This window comes from Sphaeramia orbicularis, chromosome 7 (genome assembly GCF_902148855.1).
Source record: "Sphaeramia orbicularis chromosome 7, fSphaOr1.1, whole genome shotgun sequence".
Taxonomy (NCBI): Eukaryota; Metazoa; Chordata; class Actinopteri; order Kurtiformes; family Apogonidae; genus Sphaeramia; species Sphaeramia orbicularis.
The window spans coordinates 24,178,730-24,191,120 of record NC_043963.1 but is presented as its reverse complement, the minus strand read 5'-3'; the positions used below and the strand labels follow the sequence as shown (position 1 = coordinate 24,191,120).

Genomic DNA, 12,391 nt, shown 5'->3' with positions numbered 1-12,391 from the left:
TGAGCAGTGAATCTAAAGCTGTGGCAGATTTCATTCCCTTTCTTGTCTGGATGGAAGCTACAGATATGTGTGACCCTGCAAGTCTCAGAAAGACCCCAGCGGTAAGAAACAAACACTAATATTACAGATACAACACTATTTGTTTACAGTAATAGAATATGTGACTGATGTGAATATACACTGTTGCTCATAAAGTTGGAATGATTTTGTTTCAGACACATTCCTCTTTTATTTCTATTTTATCACCTTTGACCAGGTGCAATGATACATACTGAGTCTGTTACCCTTTATCTGTCAAAAATAGATCACATTATCAGGGAAGAGGATAAAAAAAAAATTATTCAACTTTATGGACTACAGTGTGTATATCATCTCAATGACAGTAATAAGGCATTGAGACTGTACAACTATTTCATGATTTTGATGTTTTTTATGTCATTCTCCTTTCTCAGCCATGTATGGGGAAGATACTGGATGCTCTGGCAAAGTACAGTGCTGCAGTGGAGACTACTGATAAAACTGAAAGCTCTCGCTATACCAGAAGAGTGAAGCCAAAGCTAGAGAACCTGCAGAATAATGTAAGCCAGTGTGTGAGATCCAGACCAGTGTACAGCCACATTCGGGTAAGTTTAACCAACCAAAAGTTTTATTCATATTTATCAGTCTCAGAATCTATATTTATATACAAGTTTTGAAACTGATTTTTCTTTATTATACAGGAGACTCCCATCAGCCAGGATAACAGTCTGCCCACTGTCGAGGCAGAACAAAAGCGTCTGTGCCAGTACACCATGGAGAGGCTGTTTTCTTTTTCCATCCTTGCTGCTCGTGTCTTTTCTCTTGGTGATCCTGCTAATCACCCAGAAGGCACACTTCACACATGCACATAGAGCTAATGTTCAGTGTTCACTGACCTACAGACATGGATGTACAAGCTTCCTTTTTTGATCACATTGGTCAAGTGTCTAGTACAGCCTTTAGTGGCTCTTGTTAATAGATGTAACAGTGTTTCCCCTTTCCCATGTATGCATGGAGTGTACTTCCAATGGAAATAATGTGATGTTTTCTAACATATTTATTCACATCATATTTATTGTATTTATTTATTCATATTTATTGAAATTATCACACAACATCTGTGTCATTTTTATGCAGAGTACATGTTGCTGATAATAAATTTGTCTTAAATCATCATCTTTGTGTGGTTCATAAATGACACCATTGTGTTTTTGTTTTATGGCCATTGTTCCTTCCAGGGAAAACATGATAAATAATCTCATTCACAAAAATTTGTGAAGTTGTCTGTGCTGATGAGCCCCTCTTTTCCCTTCATGAATTTCCAAAATAACAACCAGATGAACATGCTGGCGCAAGGAGGAAGTTGTGCTTTCCTGAAACATTTTGTTGTGCTTTGGAGATCCACAACTTCCCATTTACTTCCTCCTCATTTGTGTGTCTGTTATGATTGAAATGCTGACTGAGTTCCTTTACACACTGGTGATGCAATGTGCATCCAGCTGTAATACCAAACAAAACAAGGAAGATATTGCTAGTAAAGGGGAAATTGCTCTTCGCTTAGGGAAAAGGTACTTGGTTGATCAACAAGGAAGTTTGTTCTGTGAGTGACATAATATCTAGATCTGACTCAATCTCTAAAAGTGACCCATATGCAGGAATCCTGTCTGTGATGGGAAATACTCCCAAATTAACCCATCTGCTGGAATGTCAGCCATCCTGTAACAGAGACAATAAAACAGAAATAAATTAATAAATAAATAAAAGAAGTAAAGTACACAGTACTGACAGTCAGAGCAGTATCAAAGTGCTGCATGTGCCACCTCATTTAACAGTTGATGTAAAGCCAAGTTTCACTTATTAAGTTGCATTTAAATAAATAGGCCTAAAGGTATCAACCAATATTGGTTCATCAATGTCCAATGTTAATTATTTAAGGCGGGCAATAGCTGAGTATTTTGTTGTTTTTATTTTGCATTTGATAAAATAAGATTCACAATAACAAATGTGACGCAAAAATTTGTGCACTTCAAAGAATGCTCGTTGAGGTCTGTCATGTTGCAATACCTCTGTTTAAGTTGATCTATTCTGTGCTCTGTCTGTAGTTTACATATAACAATGAGCATGATCCATCAGGGGATGGTATATCATCATCAATCAATCATCAATCATCAAATCAATCAGTCAGTTTTTTATATAGCACTTTACAACAAGACAAAGAAGACCAAGTGCTTTACATCTAAAAACATGATCAAATTATAAGATAACAACAGTTTCATCAAATACAATAAAAGACACATACAGTGATTAAAAAAAGACCACAGATTTAAAACCTAAGAGTGTCTGAGTGCTCAGTGAATCTTTGAGTCTCAAGCAAGTCCTAAGTTTCTGTGGTCAAAATCACACAAGTTATGTAAATGCTAAAAGCCAAGCAAAAACGAGTGGTAATGACTTTGTTCAGATCAAGGAAAGGTAGGTGTGAGTCCATATTTTAATTTAATATTTAGAAAACCTGCAAAAAAAATCTGCTTCTTTGCTTGTTTTTCTTCGTTTTTGAGACATGGATCTACAAAAAAAAAGAAAGTAAAGAAATAATATACTGACCATATGATATCAATGACCACAACTGGCTATCTAATCAATCAATCTGTCAGTAGTCCTGATCAGAATATTTAGTCTGGTAAGTCACGCTTGTTAAATCATTGCACCCTCAAACTTCACACAGCTGACAAAATAATGATTGATAAAACAGGCACATAAAAAATGCTTTTCAAGAAGTGTTGGCCTCAGCGTGACACACAGAACAATCTGCACATGTAAACATTTTTAAAACAAACTTTACATCACTTCCTTATTTTATTTCTCAACACACAAATCATACATTGGGAAGTTATTCACCCTGCCTTCGGGAAAACAATGTATTTTCTCTTTCATCACTTCTGCATTACATATTTGCACCTTCACGTATTTACTCATCTGTACTATATTATTATGGCTATATCATATATCACTATAGCTGTTCAAAAGTTGAACTGACACACTGGTAACTGTTAAAGTAAAACACTGGGTTGAAGAGTGAAACCTGAAAACTCATATGAAAGCACTCATCACCGTGCATAAACAGTGATATTCAGCTGAGCTACGCATGAGCTTGGTTTGCTGTCTGGAGTTATTATTAGTTTAAACAATAACAGAAGTAATCTGTACAGGGGAGACTGGGTATGGTTGTAACATAGAGATAGACGTAACACCAGCATTTCAGCCATTTGATCAGAATCACAAATGTCCTGACCTACAAATCAAATTATCTTAATGTAAGGAAACATGCATGAAAAATCACATAATCTTTTATACAAGGATTTTTATTAGCATTCCAAACATAAAAATGCCAGAAGACAATGCAGTTACTCAGGTCCTGGTTAGTTAGTAAGCCCATAGCAACTGATAAAACAAAACTACAACGCCGATATAGTATCAATAAAATGCAAATGTTACCATTTCAACTAACTTATGATTCATATCACAGTTGAAATATTGGTCAGAACCATAGCCTGTGTACAATTAGTTGACGGAGGAACTTTGACAATAGTCCTTGGTTTATGAACTGCTGCTTAAAGTCCCAATGGGTCAGATGTGTCAGGTGTTAATGTTAAGCCTTATCTTGCTGACTCTGTAAACAATAAACATCATCAACTAATATGAAACAAAGTCATTTCACAGTCTTGTTAGAGGAACACATTTACCACGACTACAGTGGAGCTGTCTGTCAGGAAAAAAAAATCATTTTATTGAATAAACCATATTGCACTATTATTGAATTTAGCTAGATGTTAAAAACTTACAGCAGCAGGTTAAAACTTACAACAGCAGTTGGGAAAATTGTAAAAAAAACAAACAAACAAACAACAAACAAACAAAAACACAATGTATTTGAAATTAACTCACAAAGTCTGTCATTTTCTTGCAGATGTATGAATTGGTACCATTTGTAGAATGCAAATGTGCATACTTTTTATGGAAGTTTAACAGATGGGGATGAAAAACTGAATAAATGCTGAAACAAGTACTGGTCTACCTCATAGTTTTAGGTATTGGTTCAAAGGCCCAAACATTCACATACTGACGTCTTGTTAGTTTATTTACTTGCAGTTATTAAAGATTTTACAAACTGCATGCTTAGGTATATCTTATTATACAATACTACGATATATACTATACTATACTATACTATACTATACTATACTATACTATACTATACTACAGTCATATAGTCATAGTTATATTTAAAAAATTAAAAATGCATCCACAGTTTATTAAAAATAGACACCTTAAAGAACATCTCAGCAAATTTTCATAGTTAGGAGACACTTGCAAACGGACTTTTGAAACATTTAGAAAAAAAGGAAAATTCAGATGTTAATTTTTGTTCCCTACATAACCATGCAGTTTTTCAAATTTTTATGGCAAAAGATGGCACTATGTCTTTTGTTTCTTTTTATGAGCTTCAAGTACTAGTTAATACCTTTAAAATGATGTATTATTCATGTCTCTATCTTCAATACTTTTTGAATTGCAGTATAAACTGTAGTCAGGCACTCCCTACATAACCACGTGACTTGACCCTATACTATACTATACTATACTATACTATACTATACTATACTATATACTGTACTATAGTAGTAGTGGTAATAGAAATAGTAATATTATTATTTGTATTTATATTATTGTAATTGAAATTATTTGTATTACAGTTTTTACTTATTTATGTATGTACTTTCTATATTTGTATTTTATTTTAATATTATTACTATTACTACTACTACTACTACTACTACTACAAGTGCCACTATTGTTATTATAATAGTTTTAATGTTCTAAACTTTATTTTAATTTCCTTTATTTATTCAGTGAACTCAAAGTTACCTATAAAACCTGAAAAGGTGAAAGCCATAGGTGAAAGCACTCATCACTCATTATGGTAGGACTGAGTGTTTACTTAAAATGACACATACTGGATATTCACAAGTTCATTCAACTGTTGTTCATATTTTCGGGGACATCTTGGGTATTTTTCAAAACGCCAGGTGTTGAACAGCTGCTCCCTGTTAACTCTAAATAACTGCTCCTCCGTCAGTCTGTCACAGGTGATGTCCCATGAAGAAGCACAGGAACCGACACAAACCAATCAGGAGGCGGGGTTAAAGAAAAAACAAGGAATTTCCTGCTGGGCTACGACAACACGGGAAGGTAAAGTTTGCTGCGTCGTCATATAAAGTTTTAAACCTCTAAAGCTACCCCTGCCGTTTTAATTAGTCACACTTAACAAGAAATACTTAACCCGTTTCACTGTTGCTTGTCTCCAACGGTTAGCGCGTGATACCCGGAACTCAGACGTAACGTTAGCATGTCAACCTGTAGATAGCAACGGAAGCGTTAGCTAGCGATGCTGCGTTATTAAACATAAGCAGAGAATGAGTCTGCTACTAGCACGACTTTGTACATGTTCACTTTTGACAGTTTATTACCCATTTATGTCACAGTGTGCCGCTGTGGTTAGTGTCTTGTAGCTGACAGATGTAGCGCATGTTTGGGGTTGGTTAACGAGTACAGTTCAGACGGGCGGAGTCATTCACTAAAAGTTATCATCACTACCTCAGCAGTCATCGGACTAATGATTTTCACTCCCAGTTAAATCAGTTCTTTCAGTCTTTAGTTTTCCAACTTTTATTGTTTACACCACTGTTGAAGAAGAATCTGGAAAGGTAAAATGTATGATTGACTTCTAGAATACAAGATATATACAGCAGCTGAGATCTTTTCAAGTCCCAGTGCAAATAACCAAAATAAAAGTTAAATAAGATAAAATACTTACTGTATAACTGGTGTGTGCAGAATAGTCAAGGGGTAATTTTATCAGTCAATTATTTTGACTATTTCTTCACTCATAAATTATAATAGAAGACAATACAACTTTATTGCCATTGTTATGATTCAGTGAAAAACGATTTAGCAGCATCTACCTTGACAGTTGTAGTAACAATGCTAACTCCAAGAAGAGAATTCAATAAAGGCAGTGCACATACAATAAAGACAATAAATAAATAGACTACACAACAATAAATACTGTCTAAAAATATTAATGAGGTAAAGTAATGCTTTAGATGCTGCAGATATAAAATTACTTTTATGGTTTTAGAAAGTACAAGCCCCATTTCCAGAGAAGTGGGGATGTTTTATAACAAATAGTACATCCCAAATGTGTGCTTTGTTGATTGATTCTCTCAAACCTTTATTCATTTAACACAATTACAAAGAAAAGAGTTTTGTTTTCAGTTATCTTAATTATGCTTTGTAGATATACACACATTTAGATTTTGATGCCTTAAACACACCAAAAAAATTTTTAAAGAATATGCAAGTAACACTGCTCTGGGATATTCCTCACTTAGCTGTTTGGCAAGAGGTGAAAGGGTTATGACTGAGATAAAATGAGCATACACCAGGGATTGGTTTTAGTTCATCACTTTGTGTTAAATGAGAGAATTATATCTTCAAAGCCACAGAATTGTGGGGGGAAATGCTGAGTGTGTCTAGTGAAATTATATTTTGTTTATTAACGTTTATTAACCAGGAAAAAGACTCACTCATATGGTAAATACAGCTACATGGGCATGGGCTATCTTTGGAAGTTTTCTGGCACTTAACACGGTCCACCAGAGCAATTAGAAATGTAACGTAAAATTGTATTATGCAAGGGTGACCTTCGCTGGATGTGATCTTGTCTCACATGGACCAAAAGACAATGAGCCCATTTACATTACCATATAAATCTAATAACTAGAAGTAGTCTATAACTGTAAATTGGATCTTATGCGTTTATGTACTTTAGAAATGTGGTAAACAAAAAACCCTGGTTTTGACACTTCAGTCCATGATTGGATTTCTTTTGGAATACGTACAAACATAGTGATGGTAGTGTCAAAGATTCTCTCTTTGTATTCCGCTCACATTTGCCTGTGTCACTTCCATTTTCTACAATTTCTTACACATTCACAGATGTAAAAGGATAAAATACATCAGATGAATGGGTATACATGCACAGAGACATGAGAATATTGGGTAGAAATTCAGGTATGTTTATCCGATTTCTCATAATCAGATATGTTGTTATCTGATAAAGCTTGTCAGATTATGCTGTTTACATGATCACTTGAATTATCTGATGAATCCAGAAATCAGATAATTTTCAGAGTTTTAGTGTGCATGTGAACAGGCTCAGTGAAAACTGTTTTAGAAGTCCATGTTTTAGCTTGTTCTCAGGGAATATTGACTTTGGTTTTATGTGTCAGCGATGAGAGAGATTATCCAGACTGATATTACTGAAAGGTGCAAAAACTTTGTGATGTTCTGGCGGTGCATTGCCACCTGCATATGCGTGGAGGTACCATTCATATGAAGGCATGGATTCAGTGGGACATACTGTATGCTACTATCATGTCACTTTTTTCTCGGGGAAGTCTGGTTTTTTCAGCAGGACAGTGCCAAACTCCATTTTGCATAAGTTACAACAGTGTGGTTTCGTAGTTTCATGATTTTACAGAATTTGTTTGCTTGACTGGCCTGCAGCTATTAAATAATTTTCATCATGAGGAATTCTTTGTTTTCCCAGCACAGTAGTGGGGAAAGACAATCAGACAAAACAGAGATATAGCTGATAGCTGTTATCTCCCATAGTTTCGCTACCAGTGTGGGGTTATACTTAGGTGCTGGCCTGAGGGTTAGGCCTAACTGTAATGGTTACTGTAAATGATGAGCTGACAGTATTGCAAAACATGAACAGCACTTCTCTATTCTGGTGAAAGATTTAGAGAATGATAATCTGAATATTTATTGTCACGTATGGCATGACACTAATAATAGTCTTTTTGTGTCTTTTCCTCATAGATGAATGTGGGTGTAGCTCACAGCGAGGTGAACCCCAACACACGTGTGATGAACAGCAGGGGGATATGGATCACCTACCTGCTGCTGACCGTTGAGTTACACATTGTCCTGCTCAGCATTCCTTTCTTCACTGTGCCACTCGTCTGGACCCTTACCAATGTCATCCACAACCTGGTCAGTTGAAATGATCCCTTTAGTACCAGAGCAAATACTCAAATGCCTGGTTGCTGTGTTCCAAATATGGATTTGAGTTTTGATTTTAAGACTATTAGCAGAGTTGCATACCAAAAACACAAATAAATGTAGGTATGTATACCCTGAGATGTTTCAACAAGAGCCATTAGATGTATATACCATGGAAAGGAAATGTACAAATGAATGAGCAGGAGTTCTGTATGTTTATTTTATTTGCATAAGATTTGTATTAGTGTAAGTAGCCCTGACATGTAATAAACTAGGTTTACTGCAACAGACATATACAGTACACAGTGTATTTATCCGAAAATACAAATGTGTTGCTCTCTAATGAATTATTTTTAATCAAAAGATATAAATCAGAATCAGTATTGGAGTTGAGGTCAGGTGACACAACTTTGACAACTGATTACTGTGATATTACTGTGATATTCCATATTCACATATTTTTTCATTGAACTACACGTTTTAATTTTAGCTTTGCTTATCAACTGTGCTCTCTTACTTTCACTTTGAAAACCTAGAAAGTCCAGCATTTGAAAAGTTGATTTGTATACAATGAGAATTGCATTCTTTTCAACACTGAATGGATTTACCAGCAATAAATAATTTAAAATGTTCATAATCCAACTTCAGAAAATACCCAAGAGTTGGCAGATCTACTGTTCAATTAACAAACTTGTATGAGGTTAAAACTAACATCAGCATGCCGATCTTAAAATGCATTTAGGGTTCATTTAGGGTTTGGGTAAAAAGAAATGATTGGCAAGGAGTGTTGCTTGTGTTCAGAAAAATACTGTCCCTCTGGTGCTCTTCAGCTTTGGATTTTACTAGGTAATGCTTGAGAAGAAATCTGAGACATTTACATGTGTTGAAGGAGTGATAGTTTGTTTTTTTTAAATGGAATTATGCATTTGAAAACATTTCCCTGCGGTCTACATAAACTGTAAATGCTATGCTTGGGTCTGAATTCGTCATTAATTAAATTCCACAGGTCCATCTTCAACCCTATTTCTGAGTATTAACACCAGAAAGGTCATTTGGAGCGTTGGCCCTTTAAATGCACATGAGCCACTTCACGCCCCACCCCCTCCAGGTTGTTGGTTGTGCTGCTCTGTCCAGTTCAACTAACAACTGAACATTTTAGGTAATTGGCTCAAAGTTTTGACATATTTTCAGTATAGAGTATAATCGCTGCTGCTGACAAACAATTATAGTGTACTCTGAGAAATGTCTGGACCATATATGTGCAAATGTAGTTATATACACAACAAATTAAGCAGGAATTGAAACAGGTTGTAGAAATCCACTCGATTTTTGCCAAAATGCCAAAAAATATAAAGTAACTTCGCAGAACCTGGATGGTTCAAATTCAAACTTTTGGAACTATTAGGGTCCAAATACACAAATAAATGTACCAAAGACTAATAAAAGTGGGTTTAGCAAAATATGACCCCTTTAAGTTAAAAAGATGCCATGATGAAGACCTCAATGAATGAAACCTGTAGACATGTTTTCACTATGACTGAAGAGGCAAGCAATGTTAAAGGCTTTAACCTATCATGCCTTAGACTTTCATCTTGTTGTTTGGAGTAGATCATCAAGACAGGACAGGTATGTCATGGGTGCAGCACCCAAGCTGATTAAATGTTGACAGCATCAAAACCTAACTAAATGACTTCTCTCAAATCTAACTGATTCATTTTGTCCCCAGTGTATTTCTTTAGCATGTTTCTAATTATTTGCACATTTGTATGATAATAATAACAGTCCATTTTCTTGTGGGTGGAGCTCCAAACCACACCTTTTACAAGCTTATGGGAACCACGCCAACCCAGGCAGAACCTAAGCTGTTAGAAAACAACACACTGGAGGACACCTGAAAACCTGCAGAAGCTGCTTCCTAACATATCTCTGTGTCTCTGGTTTGCCTTTTGTAGGTGATGTACCTGTTTCTACACACAGTAAAGGGCACTCCCTTCGAGACACCAGACCAAGGCAAAGCCCGACTGCTCACTCACTGGGAACAGATGGATTATGGTGTCCAATTTACAGCTTCACGCAAATTCCTCACTATCTCACCAATTGTTCTGTAAGTTTATTACAAAGCAGCTCTTTTCATTGTCCCAAATTACTGGTATGGGTTAATTAAAAGGATAAGGCCTGGCTAGTTGCTGGGGGGCAAGTAAAATGCCACATTAGAATAATTAATCTAGAAACTCACTTTTCCTATTGAATTGTCAGCAAAAACTGAGCACCACATTTTTTCCAGCACTGATGAAGGAAATGACTGAAGAGTGACTTACATCCTTCTCATTTTCTTTGAAAGTTCCTCATACAGATGAAGCATGATAATCACGGTGGTGCAGTACTTAGCACTATCCCCTATGAGTTCTAGGGTGGTTCCACTTCTCTATCTGATGTAGCCCCCTTTTCTCACTGAATTATTTTTTATTGCTGGTGGGGATAAAATGGATCCCCCTAATGTTACTTCAATAATAGACAATGTAAAATATGTGAAATATCAAAGTGCTGCAACATGTCAACAGTATAGTGCACAGAATTTATAAAATCAGAAATGAACATAAGTGAAAGCATGTGAAGGCTATGCAATGATCTTGATTTCACTGGTCTGATACATAAATTCACCAAGCACTGTTTCTGTGTGAAAATGAAAGTTAACACCATGAAAGAAAAGTGAAAAGGATTCAAAGCAGCTTATTGTCTAAAGGGCCTACACAGAAATTGTACAAATTTACAACTGAGAGTTAGATACAGGGACCTACTGTTGTCCGGTTGGAGGGGGACTCCCTGGGTGACTCCAAACGTATGATGATAAACAACACAGGTTTACAAGCGTCACGCACTGAGGCAGCGTTCGGAGGCTGCATTGAACCGAGACACTTGGCTAAATGGAGACCGAGGGTCTTGAGTGACCACTATGCACAGGTTGGCTCAGGACTAACTCAGACAGAGTTGTGTCAGATGAGCATTTTCCATCATTTAGACAGATTAGAACATGTAACTTTGTACTCCATCACAGATGCAATTTCCTACTTGTTCAGCTTGTTTGCCAGCCTAAAGGTGAATTGTTCACAAACAACAAAACACTAAAGTCTATTTGCATGTCATAGTAAAAGGTCATGTGTAGTGCTCAGAGGTTTGTTTCCCTTTCATCTGCATGCACAAACATATTAGAGGTTACCTGGAATGAATTTATTCATGACACATTGGGATGTCTGGCTATTTTGAATCCCTTTGTTCCTCTTTAACCACCTGTGCACACTTCTGGGCAGCCTTCAGATTGAATAAATGATATCTTTTACCAAAGCTTTAATGAATGGAAGTGCCTTTCCGTGAAATACGAAAAGAGGGACTCCCAAATGAAATAAATATGCAGGTAATTGTAGTTCCCTGTGAATCCCATTCTTTATTTAGGCTTTACTGTAAGAGACTTTAATCTGTAGAGTAGTCACTTAATACTCTACTTCAAGGCTAAACATTTATATACCTGCTCAGTGTAAAGTTTGCAATTCTACTTGTCATTTTTTGGGTCAGTGCGTCCACGGATTTTCCCATCCACCTCTTCACAATATTTTCTTCTCTCTGCAGGTACATCCTTGCCAGTTTCTACACAAAATATGATGCAACACATTTCCTTATCAACACCGGCTCCCTGCTTAGTGTCCTCCTGCCAAAACTGCCTCAGTTTCACGGAGTACGGATATTTGGGATCAACAAGTACTGACAAGACTGAACACTGGATGTTAACCACCAACACTGGACATTAAGTTTTGTTTTTAGTCTGAATTATGTGAGGTTTAGAGATCAAGGCGAACCAGCTCAAATCATTCACCTGTATAGGCTGTGTGGAGTGATTGCAGTGTGCAGCATGAAAAAGTGAATGCGCTGCTGTTGTTTCATGTTTTTCCTTTACATTCCTAATGTTTTGTTTTTAACAGGCTCTCCCAAATTTGACCACAAGAAAGGGCTAAGTCTGAACTGCATTGATGTAGTTAATTTATCCTTTCCTTCACCCAGTCTCATACACAGCTTTTCTGTTACAAACTGCACTGGCTGCATGTCTGTAAATGTGTGATTGTCTTGTTATAAATGTAAATGAGACTTTTCAGTCATTGTGTTCATATTTTGGATGATACTTTATTCTTGCAAGTTATGATGAAGGATTTACATGTAGTAGGCTCTTACTGGCCTAGACAAACACTGCAGTCTT

General features: G+C 36.2%; 1 protein-coding gene across 1 annotated transcript; it reads left to right on the top strand.

Moving 5' to 3' along the window:
- Positions 1-5,180: 5,180 nt before the first annotated feature.
- Positions 5,181-12,391, top strand: LOC115423011 (ORM1-like protein 2). Its single transcript, XM_030139684.1, has 4 exons — positions 5,181-5,265; positions 7,963-8,136; positions 10,098-10,249; positions 11,770-12,391. The coding sequence occupies exons 2-4, from the start codon at positions 7,963-7,965 to the stop codon at positions 11,903-11,905; spliced, it is 462 nt and encodes a 153-aa protein (XP_029995544.1). The 5' UTR covers positions 5,181-5,265; the 3' UTR covers positions 11,906-12,391.

What these genes read in the sequence shown, in the direction of transcription:
- LOC115423011 (XM_030139684.1), top strand. Translation starts at nt 7,963, where the DNA reads ATGAATGTGGGTGTAGCTCACAGCGAGGTGAACCCCAACACACGTGTG. An exon ending in CCAATGTCATCCACAACCTG is followed by an intron (nt 8,137 to 10,097) that starts GTCAGTTGAAAT and finishes TGCCTTTTGTAG; the next exon opens with GTGATGTACCTGTTTCTACA. An exon ending in ACTATCTCACCAATTGTTCT is followed by an intron (nt 10,250 to 11,769) that starts GTAAGTTTATTA and finishes TTCTCTCTGCAG; the next exon opens with GTACATCCTTGCCAGTTTCT.